Source organism: Prunus mume, linkage group LG6 (genome assembly GCF_029339155.1).
Source record: "Prunus mume cultivar Tortuosa linkage group LG6, ASM2933915v1, whole genome shotgun sequence".
NCBI lineage: Eukaryota > Viridiplantae > Streptophyta > Magnoliopsida > Rosales > Rosaceae > Prunus > Prunus mume.
The window spans coordinates 17,783,724-17,803,731 of record NC_142703.1 but is presented as its reverse complement, the minus strand read 5'-3'; the positions used below and the strand labels follow the sequence as shown (position 1 = coordinate 17,803,731).

Sequence of the window (20,008 nt, the reverse complement as noted above, 5' to 3'; positions counted from 1 at the left end):
TTCTTTTACAAATATTTCTCTCTCCTTTGGTTTTTTTCAAAATGTCCCAAAATATTAATGGAAGTATGAAAGTGATAGTAAAAGTAAACTTTGAGAATGAAAATGAGAAGAAAAAACTTTATGCAATAAAGTTAGAATTTCGAAAAATTTGAGAGTAGTAAAGTAAAATTTACCTAATATAATATTGGCTTCTGAAATAGGATGAGATTGAAATAAGAATAAGATGGGATCAGATTGTTTCAATACAGTTTTATTTCTTTAAATTGAAAAAAATATGAGAAATTGAGAAATAATATAATTAGAAGAGTAGAAGAAACTAACTTCACAGGCACAGCTGTCTCTTGGGATATCTCCATAATTGCTGAAGCCATTAATAGCCCCTCCTGCAATATAGAGAATCGAAAACTTAATTAATTATACAATAAAAAAATTGTATATTATATATAATTTTAATCTAGATTCTAGTGTGTGTAAAATTTGGGCGGATATATGCTTATGAATACCTGATCATCAATTTAATATTTTGCCAAATGAGTGCTTCAAACACATATTTATAGGGGTGACAGTGAGGTGAAAGGGACATCAATTTAATATGTCTGCAATCGAAAACTGTCATATTAAATTGCAGACAAGGATACGAAGTGCATCGGGTTGGACAACAGTTTGAAGGGAGCGGTTATTTTACTACGATCGACAATGGATCTATTTTATGTAGTGAACATTGTTATTCAAATTTATGCCGAACCTAAAGTTCCATACCATAGTTTTGACAAAAGGAACCATATTAGTTGAAGATGCTTTGGCAATGGCTAGCAGGATTTGGAGGATCTCATCACACATCTTAATTGACATTTTAGCAGTTCTTCCCATTCCACAGGTATGAGAAAATTGGTTTACCAATCTCTCTTTTAAAAGTATTTGAAATTCAGATATGTGAATATAAGCTAAATTAACTGTTGGCTTAATCCATTGTACTATGTCCAGGCAGTGATCCTTATCTTCATGGACTCTAGTTCTTTGAATACGAGGATGTTTTTGGCTTTTCTTGCTCTGTTGCAATATGTACCACGAGTTCTTCGCATCTACTTATTGTGTACAAAACTCAACGAGACTCTTACTAGAGAGACTGAAATATGGATTATATTTAAAGGCGCATTCAGTTTCTTTTTGTTCATCCTTGCTAGTCATGTAAGTTTCAATCTTCATGTATTAATTTATCTCAAGTGATGCTCCGTTTAGTTTCCAAGTTTTGGTTGGATTTCTTGGCTGGAAACCAAGTTCTCAAATTAATCAACCTTGTCACCAATTTATAAACAAAATAAACATCATTTAATTTCATATGAATGATATATACTTTGTAGAAACTTTTCTCAAAATTTTGTTTGCTAACTTATTCACTTGTTGATGTTCTTAGAAATTTGGAGCTTTCTGGTACTTTTTAGCTATCCAGCGGGAGACAGCTTGTTGGCAAAATGCTTGTCGAAACAACAATGGATGTGAACCTACTACCTTCTACTGCAATGGTCGTACAATCAGAAACATCACATTTTTGGACGACTTATGCTCTATAAATCCACGCAATACCAATGCAACACCCTTCAATTTTGGTATGTTTGATGAGGCTGTTCGGTCTGGTGTGTTGGAGTCAACAAATTTACCGAAAAAATTCCTTCATTGTATCTGGTGGGGCTTGCGAAATCTAAGGTTTGAACATAATTTTGCATTATTGTATTTTTTAGCAGGAACAAATTTACAACTGTCTAGATCCTAACGTTACTCTTTTACGTTGCCTAACATCACACACGCATATGTATAAATGGTGTTTTAACTTGTAATGTCCTTAACATAGATGAGAGGTCCTAGAATATTTTATTACTTGCAGCACATTGAATTTATTACTTGCAGTACATTGAATATATTTCTTCTGTTTGAATTCTGCAGTTCTCTCGGGCAAAACCTCCAGACGAGTAACTATACATGGGAAAATATCTTTGCCATTTTTATTTCTCTAAGTGGCTTGCTCCTGTTTCTACTATACCTCCCTACAAATTTGAAGGTTGGTGCCAGAACTTCTAAATTAAACATAATGTATCTTAATTAACTTAGGGTTCGTATGGGAGTTGGTTTTTATACATATGTGTGTGTGATGTTAGGCAACTTAAAAGAGTAACGTTTGGATCTAGACAGTTGTAACTTTGTTCCTTCTGAAAAATACAGTAATGCAAAATTATGTTCAAACCTTAGATTTCACAAGCCCCACCAGAAACAATGAAAGAATTTTTTCGGTAAATTTGTTGACTCCAACACACCAGACTGAACAACCTCAACAAACATACCAAAATCGAAGGGTGTTGCATTAGTATTGTGTGGATTCATAGCATAAGTCGTCCAAAAATGTGATGTTTCTGATTGAACGACCATTGCAGTAGAAGGTAGTAGGTTCACATCCATTGTTGTTTCGACAAGCATTTTGCCAGCAAGCCGTCTCTCGCTGGATAGCTAAAAAGTACCAGAAAGCTCCAAATACCTAAGAACATCAACAAGTTAGCGAACAATCTTTTGAGAAAAGTTTCTGCAAAGTATATATAATTCATAGGAAATTAAATGATGTTTATTCATAGCGAACAATCGTAGTGAAATAACCGCTCCCTTCAAACTGTTGTCTAACCCGATGCACTTCGTATCCTTGTTGATGATAGGAATATAAAAGAATAAAGGATCTATTAAGACCCCAAATACACATGATGCCAAAAAAATGCTCTCTACTATTGCTAGCCATCCTCTCCTTGGTCCATAACCTTCATCTACAGTCGCAGATTCCTCAACTGGCCAACTGAAAACACATCATAAACAACATATCAAAATCAGGTACTACAAATGGATAAATAAAACCCCTAATTAAATTTTCTATGATATAAGGCTCATTATGGATCCATGCATTCTTTCGTATTTATTACCTTCGTGGTAACAATTCTCCTGGTGCAATATGTTCTACAATGCTGAAAAAGATATAACAATTAACAGATGATGATGTTTAAAATTGGATCAAAAAAGGAGAAAATTAAACGAGATCGTCTACCCATATTATAATACGTGTACAATCAAATTGGATCAACAAGATTAAGGCAGTAATTAGTACAAAGTAAAGAACTAGTATCTGCCTTGCCTAGTGTGAGAGAGCCTTTACATAGGCAAGAGAAATTGGGCCTTTATTATGAGCCTTTTTTTTTATCCAACCAAAAAAGAAAGAAGAAACTTCAAGAGAGTCATTGAATAAGAAGACAATCAGATCATATATAATAGCCACATCAATTAACAATTAAAAAATTAAAAATAATTTTTTGAAAACTCTCTCTCCTCTCTCTGCAACTAACGACACAGGGTGGGTGGGGTGGGGAGAGAGAAAAACAGAGGGTGAGAGAGAGGGAGGGAGCGGGTCGGGGAAGGGTGTGTGTTTTACAGATCTGGGTATTGTTCTAAAGTTGAAGGGTAAAGTTGGTAGCCAAAGTCCAGCAGTAAAGTATATTTTAATTTTGTTTAAAAAAAATACATGTGGCAAATTTTAAGTGAGGATATCACCAGTTGACGTGGCGATACAATATCATTCTATAATTTCTCGTTGGATTGGAGAAAAAATCTAATTAGTCTCGGATTTGGAGAGAGAGAGCACACTGTTGTACGGTCAAACTCCTGCCAGGACCGTCGCAGACTAGTATACGTTCTTAATGCATTGCTTCTCTTCGACACGTGCTCTCTCTCTCTCTCTCTCTCACACACACACACACACGAAACGAGTGAACAGAGAAATGGCAAGCATAGGAATGAGCTGGAGGCAGATTCCGTGTGTGGGATTCGAGTTGTAATTGAAAGTACCTTTTCTTTCCTCGCACCTTCGTTTCAAAACCCACATCATAGCCTATAAATAGTCCTCTACTCCGCTTGTTTTCGTCACATAATACAACACAACCAGTTTCGTTGTTTCTTTTGGTTCATCACCATTTCATTCACAGAAGTTTATATACAAAGGGACAGCTGACTTTACTCTAGATGTCTATATATATGTCTGAAGCACTCATTTTGCAAAATATACTGGTGATCAGGTATTCAGAAGTATATATCCGCCCAAATTTTACACAGACTAGAATCTAGATTAAAATTATACATAATATATATATATTTTATTGTATAATTAATTAAGTTTTCGATTCTCTATATTGCAGGAAGGGCTATTAATGCTTCAGCAATTATGGAGATATCCCAAGAGACGGCTGTGCAGTTAGTTTCTTCTACTCTTCTAATTATATTATTTCTCAATTTCTCATCTTTTTTTCAATTTAAAGAAATAAAATTGTATTGAAACAATCTGATCCCATCTTATTGTTATTTCAATCTCATCCTATTTCATAAGCCAATATTATATTACGTAAATTTTACTTTACTACCCCCAAATTTTTTGAAATTCTGACTTTACTACATAATGTTTTTTCTTCTCATTTTCATCCTCAACGTTTACTTTTTACCATCAGTTTCGTACTTCCATTACTATCTTCCATCATATTCTCCTTAACCCATGATATATGACAGTCAAATGAGCTTGGAATTGATGACGTGGCATGACTTTGACCCACTGGATTTGTGCCAACGACCATCCTCGCGAAGCAAATCCAAGCAACCCAAACCACCATTCCCACCACACCTCCCCCAGCGAACCAAGTCACCCCTGCCTTGCGCTTTCTCCCTCACTGCCCGAATCCCAGCCCCTCCTCTATCTCTATTCCCTTTCTGTCGTTAGTTGCAGAGAGAGGAGAGAGAGTTTTCAAAACTGTATTTTTAATTTTTTAATTGTTAATTGATTCTTTTAATTTATTTTATCAGTTGATGTGGCTATTATATATGATCTGATTGTCTTCTTATCCATAATGAGCCTTATATCATAGAAAATTTAATATATTTTTCAGCATCGTAGTACCTGATTTTGATATGTTGTTTATGATGTGTTTTCAGTTGGGTAGTTGAGGAATCTGCGACTGTAGATGAAGGTTATAGACCAAGGAGACGATGGCCAACAATAGTAGAGAGCATTTTTTTGGCATCATGTGTATTTGGGGTCTTAATAGATCCTTTATTCTTTTATATTCCTATCATCAACAAGGATACGAAGTGCATCGGGTTGGACAACAGTTTGAAGGGAGCGGTTATTTCACTACGATCGACAATGGATCTATTTTATGTAGTGAACATTGTTATTCAAATTTATGCCGAACCTAAAGTTCCAACATTTAGGGCCATGGGAAGATCATATCTCCATACCGTAGTTTTGACAAAAGGAACCATATTAGTTGAAGATGCTTTGGCAATGGCTAACAGGATTTGGAGGATCTCATCACACATCTTAATTGACATTTTAGCGGTTCTTCCCATTCCACAGGTATGAGAAAATTGGTTTACCAATCTCTCTTTTAAAAGTATTTGAAATTCAGATATGTGAATATAAGCTAAATTAACTGTTGGCTTAATCCATTGTACTGTGTCCAGGCAGTGATCCTTATCTTCATGGACTCTAGTTCTTTGAATACGAGGATGTTTTTGGCTTTTCTTGCTCTGTTGCAATATGTACCACGAGTTCTTCGCATCTACTTATTGTGTACAAAACTCAACGAGACTCTTACTAGAGAGACTGAAATATGGATTATATTTAAAGGCGCATTCAGTTTCTTTTTGTTCATCCTTGCTAGTCATGTAAGTTTCAATCTTCATGTATTAATTTATCTCAAGTGATGCTCCGTTTAGTTTCCAAGTTTTGGTTGGATTTCTTGGCTGGAAACCAAGTTCAAAAATTAATCAACCTTGTCACCAATTTATAAACAAAATAAACATCATTTAATTTCATATGAATGATATATACTTTGTAGAAACTTTTCTCAAAAGTTTGTTTGCTAACTTATTAACTTGTTGATGTTCTTAGGAATTTGGAGCTTTCTGGTACTTTTTCGCTATCCAGCGGGAGACGGCTTGCTGGCAAAATGCTTGTCGAAACAACAATGGATGTGAACCTACTACCTTCTACTGCAATGGTTGTACAATCAGAAACATCACATTTCTGGACGACTTATGCTCTATAAATCCACACGATACTAATGCAACACCCTTCGATTTTGGTATGTTTGTTGAGGCTGTTCGGTCTGGTGTGTTGGAGTCAACAAATTTACCGAAAAAATTCCTTCATTGTTTCTGGTGGGCTTGCGAAATCTAAGGTTTGAACATAATTTTGCATTACTGCATTTTTTAGCAGGAACAAATTTACAACTGTCTAGATCCTAACGTTACCCTTTTACGTTGCCTAACATCACACACACATATGTATAAATGGTGTTTTAACTTGTAATGTCATTAACATAGATGAGAGGTCCTAGAATATTTTATTACTTGCAGCACATTGAATTCATTACTTGCAGTACATTGAATATATTTCTTCTGTTTTGATTCTGCAGTTCTCTTGGGCAAAACCTCGAGACGAGTAACTATACATGGGAAAATATCTTTGCCATTTTTATTTCTCTAAGTGGGTTGCTCCTGTTTCTACTATACCTCCTTACAAATTTGAAGGTTGGTGCCAGAACTTCTAAATTAAACATAATGTATCTTAATTAACTTATGGTTCCGTTCGTATGGGAGTGGTTCCGGATAAGCAAAAAATCACTTCTCCATATAATCACTTTAAGTGGTTTTAAGTGATTTTATGGAGAATGACATAAGATATGCTTCTCCCCTAAAGTGATTCTAGGAGGGCAGCATTTCTCCCAAACGGGCTCTTGGAGTTTTGTTGTAAGGATCTCAATCTTGGAGTTCATCAAACAATTATTTTGGCTTAATAAAGTTAGATGGTGATATTTTTTATAAAAAATAAAATCAAAAAATTATATAGACTAGAGTCGTTTGACAAAATGGTCATTGGCAAAGCTAGATGATGTTGACATGGAAATTAAGGTTAAAAGAACTCATGATTGTCATGTAACAGATATGTATGGAGTTGGTAACCGGAGCATCATCCCAAGATGAGAACTATACGGCAACTGAAAATGAAAGATCTAGAGGTACAACTCTGGGTATCTAAAAAAACAATGATGCTGGAGCCACCGAGTGTCTTGCCAAAGGTGATTTCTGTGGAGACGAGCTTCTGATCTGGGCATCAACATTCTCCCCGTTTTCGGCCTTACCCATCTCCACAAGATTTGTCAAGTCCCTCACAAAAGCGTTTGCACTCATGGCCAATGACTTGAAGATTATAGCGTCTAAATTCCCAGAGGCATTTTAGAACGGATGATGAGAGATGATGGTACAATCCAGTTGATGACTATTATGACTCATCCGGTACACTTGAAGGACGGTAGAAAAATAACGTTTGGTTCCTTATATGTATTGTGTCATTTTTCCTTAAAATACACTAATGTACATAGAGGGAGTTTGAACTTTAGTGCAATGACATATGCAAATTTGTATTACTTAATTGATGTATTTTTTTATGAGTTATATATTTCAATCAATATTATTATTATTATTATTTTGTACGGAAATTAGAGAGTGTGAACTCATTCCCCTAGTCATGATTGGGCAATATTATAATTTGTCATACTAGTCTGCTGGTAACGCTACTGATAAAAATGAAACTATTAAAAGTTTATAAATAAATAAAAAGAGAATGAGACCAGATAAATTTGAAGGGTCCCACCTTACACCGTCCCTCAGAAATTTGTTGTTTTTGTCTGATTATATCCCGCAAATTAATTAAAAATAATAATTTGAGTTAGCACAAGTTAATGACTTTCAGGCAAGTAGGGATGGCAATAATACCGAGTCCTCGGCCTAATGGGGAGTTTTGAGGAAATCGGGCGGAAATCTCGAATTTGTAAAATCCCGACGGGATGGGCCAGGATGAGATTGTTTTCCCATCCCCAAACCCGCCCGATAAGTAATATATTTATTTATAGGATTAACTACACTTTAGTGGTGGGGTTTAGTGTCGATTGTCGAAATGGGCGGTTTCATTTAATCAATTTGCATCAATTTACATTTATTCACAAAGTCAAACGTTAATCGCTGGCGACGATCGTGACCCACCTCATAACCAAACAGTAGTTAGAAAGAGACGAAATGAAGGGCAATTTCGGAAAAAAATAATAAAAAACTCTTTAAAAATATTATTAAATTAGATTTTTAAAAACAAAAACAAAAAATCCCAACTCTCTCTCTCTCTCTGCCCAGAAAGAAGTAGTCCCAAGCCGTGGATTATGACATCAACAATAACCACCGCCTCCCTCCTCATCATCCTTCTCTCTACGATGTCGTTCAGGCAAGCAGGCCCACCTCCAGCAGCCTCAGCAGCACCGTCGAGTCTTTCAGTGGGCCCCGCCCCCAGCCTAGGCACACCTCCGATGCTTAGCTGCAGCGGAGACCCGTGCACCCTGTCCAACCCGACGACTGCCACAGCGACTGCGACTCCTCATCCTCCGTCGTAGATGACGGCGATGATTGCGTCCTGACGTCGTCGTTTCGGAGAGTCTCGCCTTTGCTGTTCGATCTCAACCTGCCGCCGCCCCCAATGATGGACGGCCTCGATTTATTCAAATCCAGTGAGGTTTGTGGTGATGAGCATGATCTTCAAGCCACCGCTTTGTGCCTCTAATTACCGTATGGATCTCCATATGGCTCCCCCCCCCTTTTCCTTTCTTCTTTCGTTTTTTTTTTGTCTGCCCTTATTTTCTCGGGAAAAATCATTATAAAAAAAAATAAAAAATGAAATCTGGTACTTGGTGATTGAGAAGAAGAATTTGAGTTTTTTTCTTCTTCTTGTTTTGTTTTAATTCTACGTTGTTAGAATATTATGGTGTAGAAATAGCATCTGGGTTTTCTTCTTCCACTGTGATGGGTTTTGGAGGAATATTCTGTGTATTGTTGAAGCTAATATTAGATCTTGTTTACCCAGCACTAGATCAAGATCTGATCTGGGTTTTTGCCCCCTTCATCAGATTCTCAATACCTTTAAGGGCATGACTTGGGACTACTTCTTTCTGGGCAGAGGATTTTGTTTTGTTTTAAAAATCTAATTTAATAATATTTTTAAAGAGTTTTTTATTATTTTTTTCCGAAATTGTCCTTCATTTCATCTCTTTCTAATTACTGTTTGGTTATGAGGTGGGTCCCACGACTGCCAAGTCAGCTAACGTCGACTTTGTCAATGTAACGTGTAAATTAGTAATATTTCAAATGTTGTAAATTGATTAAAATGAAACCTCCCATTTCGATACTGACACTAAACCTCCAGGCACTAAAGTGTAGGTAATCCTTATTTATAATTCATATATATTAATATAATACAATAAACAAAGTTACCTTAGAGACTAGATGGATTTATTGTGCTTACTAAAAATGTTTCTAAAGATTTGGATAGAAATTATTTCAAGTTTTGTGTCCTCCTTCTTTGCCTTGTTGAGTTATTATTTTAACAAGAAATATCTTGTGATGGTTGTTTTTAAAATTTCAAAATGATGTGATTGTTCTTTAGAAAATTATTTTAACAAGAAATATCTTATTAAAAACCGGGGATTGAGGCGGGTATGGGAGACACTTCCCCGACGGAACAGGGACGGAGGCGGGATTCCCAAAAGCATAAACTGGGATTGGGGCAGTACGGGGACGGGAATGGTATTGTCATACCCGGCCCCTAATCGGCCCGTTGCCATCCCTACAGGTAAGGTGTTCAACAACGCACGAACAGCCAAGATTCGCTCTCTGTCCTCCACGTGTCCTCACGTCTCCTAAGGCCAAACCCCCAAAAACCGGGCGCGAAGACTCAGATTAACACCCGCCAAATCAAAATTCCCCTTTCACCTTTCGGTGTAAAAAAAAATAAAAAATACCCAAATATTAAAAATATATATAAAGAAAAAAAGAAAAAGCGAAGGAAGTCATTTCTCTACTAATTAACGGCCACACCAAATCTACCAGATCTAATCTAACCGTAGAGAGAGAGACAAAGACAGAGAAGACACACAGATTTTGAGCTTGCGGCTATGGAGGAGAAGCTTATACAGAGGCTGGAATCGGCTGTGGGGCGCCTAGAGTCGCTGTCGCTGTCGGGCGGTGCGGCGGCGAGTGGCGACGACGGGCCGCTGGACCCGTCGATTTTGGCCTATGAGGATCTGATTCGGCAGTATCTGGGTAGGGTTTCGGCCGCGGCCGAGAAGATTGGGGGACCGGTCTTGGACGTGACCAAGGTTCTCCAGCAGGCTTTTGCTGCTCAGAAGGACCTGCTGATTCAGGTGAAGCAAACAAAGGTCAGTCTCACTCATAAATCGTAATGCTTTCTTTGCGCTAGTAGTTTTGAGTGTGATTTTATGTGTTTTTTTTTTGGGTGTCATTTTGTTTGGGTGCTGAATTTTTAGATTTACTTATGGATTGTTTGGTTAGTATAAAGATTCGACGAGGTTTATGTTTTGATTATGAAATGTTGATTGGATTTTTAAAAACGTGTGTTTGATGTTAAATATTGATGGGGTCGTAAACGTTATCCATTATGTAAAGGACCATGAAAGGAATGTGCTATCTTGTTGGGTTTGGATGGGATTGGTGCGTGTTCATTTCATCTTGGTGAGCAGTTGATGGGGAAAAGAACCGATGAAATGTTAGCGATATTTGGATTATATCAGCTATAACATAGTCGGGCAACGACCAATATTCGGTGTTGCTGACTTTTGGGGCGACTCAAATGATTAATGTTACAATTCTTAGGATATTGTGAATGTTAGTAGTAGCAAGGAGTGTGAGCTTATCTACTTTAAATGTTTTCTATCTTTTACTTTTCCTTGTGAAATGAAATTCATTATGTTCAATGGGAATGCTCGTTGTTGTGCAGAAACCTGACAATGCACAGGGTTGGCTGAATTTCTGAAGCCTCCGAATGAGGTTATCACAAAGGCAAATGCACTGACCCAAGGGAGGCGGTCTAATTTTTTCATCCACTTGAAGAGTGCTGTTGACAGTCTCTGAATGAGGTTATTTCTTCTACTCTTCTAATTATATTATTTCTCAATTTCTCATATTTTTTTCAATTTAAAGCAATAAAATTGTATTGAAACAATCTGATCCCGTGTTATTGTTATTTCAATCTCATCCTATTTCAGAAGCCAATATTATATTAGGTAAATTTTACTTTACTACCCGTAACTTTCTTGAAATTCTGACTTTTCTTCTCATTTTCATCCTCAACGTTTACTTTTACTATCAGTTTCATACTTCCATTACTATCTTCCATCATATTCTCCGTTAACCCATGATATATGACAGTATTGATGACGTGGCATGACTTTGACCCACTGGATTTGTGCCCTGTTGACCAACCACCATCCTGGCGAAGCAAACCCAATCAACCCAAACAACCATTCCCACCACACCACCCCCAGCGAACCAAGTCACCCCTGCCTTGCGCTTTCTCCCTCACTGCGCACACCACCCCATCCCCAAAATTCTCAGCACACCCAACCTCTTATTTTCCTCCCCAGATTCAACAATTTTTTTTCCCAAATCCGAGACTAATTCAACGATTTTTTCTCCAATCCAACCACCAATGAATTCACCCTATGAGGACATTAGAGTACTACTTGATCTTCACAACCCCAATCATCAGCTTCAGTGTCTGATCTGAAAAAACACACCCTTTGAAATTTAGAACAATACCCAGATCTGTAAAACACACACCCTTCCCCGACCCGCTCCCTCCGTCTCTCGAGGAGAGAGAGTTTTCAAAAATTTATTTTTAATTTTTAATATTTTAATTGTTAATTTATTCTTTTGGCCAAAATATAGCAACGGTCTCGGATTACACCCAAATTTTACTTTTCGTCCCTCATATTGTTTTGTTGTTATCGTGGTACTTTAATTATGCATCTAGTTTCAACAAGCGTCCTTTCCGTCGTCTCTGTCAACTTTTTCGTTAAAAATGATGACATGGCAATGACAAGTACTTCTTCGCATGGGCAAAAATGCCTTATAAAATTAAATTAAATCTCTCTCCCTCTCTCTCTCCAGCCCCAATTTCTTCCCCCAACGATTTCTCACCCAGATTTCTTCTCCCCATCAATTTCTTCACCCACCCAAATTTCTTTCCCAGCCCAATTTCTCTTCCCCCAACGAACTCTGAACCTTGAATTAAAACCCCAACCCAGAAGCAAAAGAGAGAGAGAAATGATTAACCCCCCCAACACAAACCCATAGCTACAGTTCTGCCAATACATAAACACATAGCTATAGGAAGTGACCAACTTCTCTTAGCATATCAATACACCTGACCAAGAAGCTAGCAAATCCAAAGTAAACAAGAAAGTGGAGGGCTGCGGGAGAGAGAAATTCTTTTGATGGTTTTCCGTTCTTGGGACTTTTATTTGTTCAATGATAAGGCTTTTGCAATTTGTTCAATGGCAGACTATTAATTTGGGAAGAATGTCATTATGAACCATCATTTCAGCGTCCTTCAAAGATTGAACCAATTTCTCTTCACAAATCGGATCTGGGGTGGAGGATGGGGGCTGGGGTTTCGGGTTCATGGGTGCTGGGCTTGCGAGCTAGGGTAGAGGGTTCTGGTTCGTGGGTGCTGGGGTTGGGGGAAGAAGAAATCATCGAGAGAGAGAGAGAGAGAGAGAGAGAGAGAGAGAAATATTATGAATTTCCCAATTTGCCCTTAATTTTAACAGAAAATTTAACTAAATTGACGAAAAGACCAATGATGCAACATGATATCTAATTAAAGTACTACGATAACAACAAAATAATGTGAGGGACGAAAAGTAAAGTTTGGGTATAGTCCAGGATCATTGCTACAATTTGGCCTATTCTTTTAATTTATTTTATTAGTTGATGTGGCTATTATATATGATCTGATTGTCTTCTTATTCAATGACTCTCTTGAAGTTTCTTCTTTCTTTTTTGGTTGGATAAAAAAAAAAAAGGGCTCATAATAGAGGCCCAATTTCTGTTGCCTATGTAAAGGCTCTCTCACGCCAGACAAGGCAGATGCTAGTTCTTTACTTTGTACTCATTATTGCCTTAATCTTATTGATTCAATATGCGTATACACGTGACGTGTTATAATATAAGTGGACTATATCGTTTATTTTTCTCCCGTTTTGATCCAATTCTGTGCATCAACATTTGAATGTTATATCTTTTTCAGCATCGTAGGACTTACTGCACCAAGAGAATTGTCACTACGAAGGTAAGAAAAACCAACAAACACATGGATCCATAAAGAACCTTATATCATAGAAAATTTAATATATTTGTAGTCCCTGAGTTTGATATGTTGTTTATGATGTGTTTTCAGTTGGGCAGTTGAGGAATCTGCGATTGTAGATGAAGGTTATAGACCAAGGAGAGGATGGCCAACAATAGTAGAGAGCATTTTTTACCCTTCTAATTATATTATTTCTTAATTTCTCATCTTTTTTTTTTTAATTTAAAGAAATAAAATTGTACTGAAACAATCTGATCCCATGTTATTGTTATTTTAATCTGATCCTATTTCAGAAGCCAATATTATGTATGATTTGATTGTCTTCTTATTCAATGCCTCTCTTGAAGTTTCTTTTCTCACAATAGACAAGGCAGATGCTAGTTCTTCCTTTGTACTAATTGCTACCTTAATTTTGTTGATCCGTGTTATAATATGGATGGGCGATATCGTTTAATTTTCCCCTCTTTTATCCAATTTTGTGCATCAACATTTGTTTGGTGTATCTTTTTCAGCATTGTAGAACATAGTGCACCAAGAGAATTGACACTGCGAAGGTAATAAAAACGAAAGAACGCGTGGGTCCATATTATATCATAGAAAAGTTAATTAGGGCTTTATTTATCTATATTTATAGTACCTGATTTTGATATGTTGTTTATGATGTGTCTTCAGTTGGGCAGTTGAGGAATCTTCTACTGTAAATGAAGGGCATAGATCAAGTAGAAAATGGCGAAAAATAGTACAGAGCATTTTTTATCGAGTTCGGCCATTTCTTCCAAAGTGGAAGGGGCCATTTTTTGAATCATGTGTATTTGGGGTCTTAATAGATTCTTTATGCTTTTATATTCCTATTGTCAACAAAGATACGCAGTGCATTGGATTGGACAAAAGTTTGAAGGGAGCGGTTATTTCACTACGATCGACAATGGATCTATTTTATGTAGTGAACATTGTTATTCAAATTTATATCGAACCTAAAGTTCCAACATTTAGGGTCATGGGGAGATCATATCTTCATACCATAGTTTTGACAAAAGGAACCATATTAGTTGAAGATGCTTTGGCATTGGCTAACAGGATTTGGAGGATCTCATCACACATCTTAATTGACCTTTTAGCTGTTCTCCCCATTCCACAGGTATGAGTAAATTGTTTTAGGACCAATCTCTCTTTTTCAACTAATTTTTGTATTTGAAATTAGGATATTTGAATATAAGCTAAATTAACTGTTGGCTTAATCCATTGTATTGTGTCCAGGCAGTGATCCTTATCTTCATGGACTCTAGTTCTTTGAATACGATGAAGTTTTTGGCTTTGCTTGCTCTGTTGCAATATGTACCACGAGTTCTTCGCATCTACTTATTGTGTACAAAACTCAACAAGACTCCTGCTAGAGAGACTAAGATATGGATTTTATTTAAAGGCGCATTCAGTTTCTTTTTGTACATCCTTGCTAGTCATGTAAGTTTCAATCTTCATATATTAATTTATCTCAAGTGATGCTCCACTTAATTACCAAGTTTTGGTTGGATTTCTTGGCTGGAAACCAAGTTCTCAAATTAATCAATCCTGTCAGCCATTTATGAACAAGAAACATTATTTTCATATGACTTTTTCTCAAAAGTTCGTTTACAATTTTTTTTCCCAAATCCGAGACTAATTCAACGATTTTTTCTCCAATCCAACCACCAATGAATTCACCCTATGAGGACATTAGAGTACTACTTGATCTTCACAACCCCAATCATCAGCTTCAGTGTCTGATCTGAAAAAACACACCCTTTGAAATTTAGAACAATACCCAGATCTGTAAAACACACACCCTTCCCCGACCCGCTCCCTCCGTCTCTCGAGGAGAGAGAGTTTTCAAAAATTTATTTTTAATTTTTAATATTTTAATTGTTAATTTATTCTTTTGGCCAAAATATAGCAACGGTCTCGGATTACACCCAAATTTTACTTTTCGTCCCTCATATTGTTTTGTTGTTATCGTGGTACTTTAATTATGCATCTAGTTTCAACAAGCGTCCTTTCCGTCGTCTCTGTCAACTTTTTCGTTAAAAATGATGACATGGCAATGACAAGTACTTCTTCGCATGGGCAAAAATGCCTTATAAAATTAAATTAAATCTCTCTCCCTCTCTCTCTCCAGCCCCAATTTCTTCCCCCAACGATTTCTCACCCAGATTTCTTCTCCCCATCAATTTCTTCACCCACCCAAATTTCTTCCCAGCCCCAATTTCTCTTCCCCCAACGAACTCTGAACCTTGAATTAAAACCCCAACCTGAAGCAAAAGAGAGAGAGAAATGATTAACCCCCCCAACACAAACCCATAGCTACAGTTCTGCCAATACATAAACACATAGCTATAGGAAGTGACCAACTTCTCTTAGCATATCAATACACCTGACCAAGAAGCTAGCAAATCCAAAGTAAACAAGAAAGTGGAGGGCTGCGGGAGAGAGAAATTCTTTTGATGGTTTTTCGAAAAACCTCTAATATGCAAATCAAGACTCTCTTCCACTAGACTAGACCATGTTGACCATAACTTCTAAATTAAAACATTCATTGCATAACGTCTTTCTGATAAATAAAAAAGTACATAATGTCTCTCTCAATTAACTTAGTATTGGAGTTTTGTTGTAAGGATCTCAATCTTGGAGTTCATCAAACAATTATTTTGGCTTAATAAAGCTAGATGGTGATATTTTTTATATTTAAAAAAATTTACATAGAGACTAGATGGTCATTGCCAGAATATGAATATGATTTAAATACTTTGGGTTAAGTTTTATTCTTCTCCATAAGGAGATATATATATATATATATAGATATATAGGAGTTTATATGAGTGCTTTATAAGGAAATAGATATAGTAATCAATTAGGATAGTATCTCCTAATTATACAATGATTTGTCAACTATATAGAATAGGAAAGTAAATCCCTTAATTAATCAAAGAAATAAATCTCCTTGATTAATTAGGAGACTCACGTCAACAGTCATTGGCAAAGCTAGATGGTGTTGACATGGAAATAAGGGTTAAAAGAACTCATGATTGTCGTGTAACAGATATGTATGGAGTTGGTAACTAGAACATCAGCCAAGATGAGAATTATACGGCAGTTGAAAATGAAAGACCTAGAGGTACAATTCTGGTTATCTGAAAATGACATCCCTAAGAATATGAAGGCGCTGATCATGCAAAAGGTGCACAAACAACTTGAACAAAACAAAGATGTTCATGTGGAGAATATCCTCTCTATTCTTCCCTTGGAACAAAAGAGATTTATTAAGCGACATCTCTGCTGGCCTACGATGAAGAAAGTAAGTTCCCTTTATCTCCAAAGCGTTTAATTTTTCGTTATTCTAATTAGTAAAGGGAGATGTTACTGGAATTCCAAATTAGTCGTCTCTTTTCTTATTAATTTTATAATTCGTAATTTAGTTTTTCTTCGTTTAACATGTACTGTTTAAGTTTCTTAATTAACATCTAAAATTAGGTGCCAATGCTTCGAGTTATGGACGATCAAGTGTTGAAAGAAATCTTTGACAATCTTAAGCCAATGAGCTATACAGACGACAACTATATAATTGGAGAGGGTGAACCACTTGTTAAAATGCTCTTCATCACTCAAGGCATTGTGTTGACCTAGACAACTAATAATGGTGCTGGAACAAGTAGTGGAGGTTCTTCAACCACCAAGTGCTTGCCAAAGGTGAATTTTATGGAGAAGAACTTCTAACCTGGGCATCAACATTCTCCCCGCTTTCAGACTTACCAATCTCCACAAGATTTGTCAAGTCCCTCACAAAAGTTGAAGCATTTGCACTCATGGCCAATGACTTGAAGATTATAGCGTCTAAATTCTGGAGGCATTTTAGCACGGATGCTCGGATGCCGGTACATCTCTCTACAAATCTTATACAAACCAACTGGCGTCGCCATGATACAAGGAGGGCTATGAACCGAACCCTCTCAGCTCCATCGAGGAGGTCTGACTATTATGACTCATCCGGTCCACTTGAAGGACGGTAGAAAGACATCGTTTGGTTCTTTATATGTATCGAGTCATTTTTCCTTAAACTACACTAATGTATATAGCGGGGGTTTGAACTTGAGTGTAACGACGTATGCAAATTTGTATTACTTAATTGATGTATTTTTTTTATCATTATTTTTAGACTTGGATTTTTTTTTTAAAAATGATTGTATTAGAAAGTACGGAAATTATTATGAGTTATATATGTATGAGAGTACAACTCATGTAACGCGACAGTAAAATGAAACTATTAAAAGTTTATAAATAAAAAAAATTAGAATGAGACCAGATAAATTTGAAGGGTCCCACCTTACACCGTCCCTCAGATTCAAACTACAGATTGAAGGGGATAATTAATAGTTTGTGATAAGGATAGCTCAGACCTCAGAGAAATTCCTCGTACATGAAGGAGAGAGACTCACGCAAATGAAAGCTTTTCCCCCAAACTGTGCACCTTCATTGTTCCTCGACGAAACCGAAGCCAACCCAATCTCTCTCTTCCAAATTTTCCAAAATTATTCACTAATGAATTACTCAATAAAAAATATAAAAAATATTAAAACAATGAGGGAAATCAATAGGTGGTGATGGAGGAGAAGTGACTGGAGAGAGGAATGGGGGAGAGAGATGGTGATGCCGGAGATAACAAAGGAGGAGCAGATTGTTTACTAAAAATGCATTTAATATTTTAATTTGAGGCAAAATAGGTTGCCACCTGTCTATTGGTTATTGGATGCGGATACTTATGTGGATGGCGGAAGTGTTCTGTTCAAAAGATCCATAGAAGTTTCCTAGAAGTCTCTACTTGAGTTATATATTTCAATCAATATTAATATTATTTTTTTATACGGAAATTAGAGAGTATGAACTCATGACCTTAAAAAAATTATTAAAAAAATTTCCAAAATTCCTCAGATATGAAGGAGAACACTTTGCAAATGTAAAAGATTCCTTAGAAAATCCAAAAAGAAATAAGGGCTTTTTTGTCTATTTTAGCTTCTTTTACAAATATTTCTCTCTCCTTTGGTTTTTCTAAAATATCCCAAAATATTAATGGAAGTATGAAACTGATAGTAAAAGTAAACGTTGAGGATGACAATGAGAAGAGAAAAACTTTATGTAGTAAAGTCAGAATTTCGAGAAATTTGCGGGTAGTAAAGTAAAATTTACCTAATATAATATACAAAATTAGTGAAACGCCCAATTCTAGACATTAAATTATAATAATACCCTAGACTATTTAAAACATATAAACGCACCCAAAATAAACCCAAAACCAACAGCTGTCAATTTTTGGATTTATTTTCTATGTTGGATTACGTTGGTGACCTCATAAAAACTGTTTGGCGGCCTCAGATCGAATATTCCAAACGAGCCGTTCAGTTCTTGAGCGAAGCGAGCTTCGTTCACCTCTTCGAACGAAGCTCAGTATGATGTGGTTTCAGATCTTCTTTTTGGATTCTTCTGAGCTCAGTATGGTGTAGATTGGAGTTCTATTGCTTCAATTTTTTTGTTCTTTGTTGTTTGATTTGGTAATTTTTGGATTGATATTGCGCTGCAAGAGACTCGATTGGAGCTTGGTGCGATCTGTGATCTCGATTTTGAGGTATTCGATTTTTTCTTGTGAATTCATATTCGTTTTTTGAGGATTCGATTATATTGTAGTCTGATTTTTGGTGATTTCATGTTCGATTAATTAAGTTGCTGATTAGGTTTTCGTTTCTTTTTTTTTTATAATTTGGATTGATTTCAGATTTGTTTTGATTGTGGATTTGCTCTTGTGTTTTGATTTGAGGTGTGGTGAAAATTTTGTGATATTCGATTTGGTTTTCATATTAATTGAGGTTTTTTCAGTTGAATCTGAGTATATTCGTGTTTTTTCTGTTTATGCACTATTGGTTTTTGAGTCGACTATAATTCATTGTTAATACTCGGCATCCACTGTCATTTCTAGTAGTCATTTTTGTTTTGTTTGTTGTTTTTTTGTATAGATATGGATGATTCGAGAGTGGCAAAGTGCACCTATGGTGCTGGAACTTTAATGCTTATTTTGTCTTCAACTACTACTTTTGATTGGACTGTCCAACGAGTTGTGTAGTAGGTTCAAGTTGAAGTTAGGTCATTTTGAGTTGAGGTACTCTTTTACGGATTGCTCCAATTGTTTATTGGAATAGGATGATGATTTGAAAATCATGTTTATGGTATGTGGACTGATGAAGGATCAATTAATTCACATTGCTGTTAGGGATAAGGCTGTAGTGAATTATGTTCAAAGCTGTTAATACGAACATAATTGCTTCTCCTTTTTTGTTGGAGGCTGTTCCTAACAATTACAGTTTTGCACAAGATGAGGATACATGTAAATATTCAATTCAAACTGGTAGTATTGTTGATTCAAGTGCAGCTTCCTCTTCTTGTTTGAGTATGGATTTTGATGGTATTAGCAGTGAGTATGGAAATGAATATTTAGGCAAATATGGTAGTTGTGGAGGTCGTAAGTATTTGTCTACTGATTGGGAGGGTTATATTACTCATGAGGGTCAGAAGTTTGAGGGTGGAGTTTGTGAATTCCGTGATAAGTTGGCTAAGTACTCGATTGAGAATGGTTTTAAGATGAAATATTTGAAAAATGAGCCTCGTTGTGTTACTGCTGTGTGTGCTAAAAGGAATCAAATGGCT

At 36.3% G+C, this 20,008-nt stretch overlaps 1 protein-coding gene, 1 long non-coding RNA gene and 2 pseudogenes across 5 annotated transcripts; all 4 read left to right on the top strand.

Moving 5' to 3' along the window:
• Nucleotides 1–696: 696 nt before the first annotated feature.
• LOC148916305 (cyclic nucleotide-gated ion channel 1-like) lies at nucleotides 697–2,101 on the top strand (annotated as a pseudogene). The gene is made up of 4 exons (XR_016127917.1): nucleotides 697–877; nucleotides 985–1,188; nucleotides 1,415–1,704; nucleotides 1,942–2,101. The product of XR_016127917.1 is annotated as a cyclic nucleotide-gated ion channel 1-like (transcript).
• A 2,130-nt stretch (nucleotides 2,102–4,231) lies between these two features.
• LOC148916302 (cyclic nucleotide-gated ion channel 1-like) lies at nucleotides 4,232–17,464 on the top strand (annotated as a pseudogene). Its single transcript, XR_016127916.1, has 7 exons — nucleotides 4,232–4,275; nucleotides 5,005–5,428; nucleotides 5,536–5,739; nucleotides 5,966–6,254; nucleotides 6,492–6,606; nucleotides 16,359–16,613; nucleotides 16,790–17,464. The product of XR_016127916.1 is annotated as a cyclic nucleotide-gated ion channel 1-like (transcript).
• On the top strand, nucleotides 9,724–13,744 carry LOC148916304 (cyclase-associated protein 1-like). 2 transcript variants are annotated; one of them, XM_089054543.1, is made up of 5 exons: nucleotides 9,724–10,334; nucleotides 10,913–11,051; nucleotides 11,181–11,198; nucleotides 13,226–13,267; nucleotides 13,376–13,744. In XM_089054543.1, exons 1-2 carry the CDS (start codon nucleotides 10,071–10,073, stop codon nucleotides 10,946–10,948), a joined length of 300 nt encoding a protein of 99 aa, XP_088910669.1. In that variant the 5' UTR covers nucleotides 9,724–10,070; the 3' UTR covers nucleotides 10,949–11,051; nucleotides 11,181–11,198; nucleotides 13,226–13,267; nucleotides 13,376–13,744. The 2 variants fall into 2 exon arrangements, with proteins under 2 accessions (XP_088910669.1, XP_088910668.1); XM_089054542.1 differs by lacking the exon at nucleotides 11,181–11,198 and having other exon boundaries at nucleotides 9,728–10,334.
• Nucleotides 13,848–15,004, top strand: LOC148916303 (uncharacterized). The gene is made up of 2 exons (XR_016127918.1): nucleotides 13,848–14,423; nucleotides 14,543–15,004. It is a non-coding gene; the product is annotated as an uncharacterized LOC148916303 (long non-coding RNA).
• Nucleotides 17,465–20,008: the final 2,544 nt, after the last annotated feature.

What these genes read in the sequence shown, in the direction of transcription:
- LOC148916304 (XM_089054543.1), top strand. Translation starts at nt 10,071, where the DNA reads ATGGAGGAGAAGCTTATACAGAGGCTGGAATCGGCTGTGGGGCGCCTA. An exon ending in TTCAGGTGAAGCAAACAAAG is followed by an intron (nt 10,335 to 10,912) that starts GTCAGTCTCACT and finishes GTTGTTGTGCAG; the next exon opens with AAACCTGACAATGCACAGGG.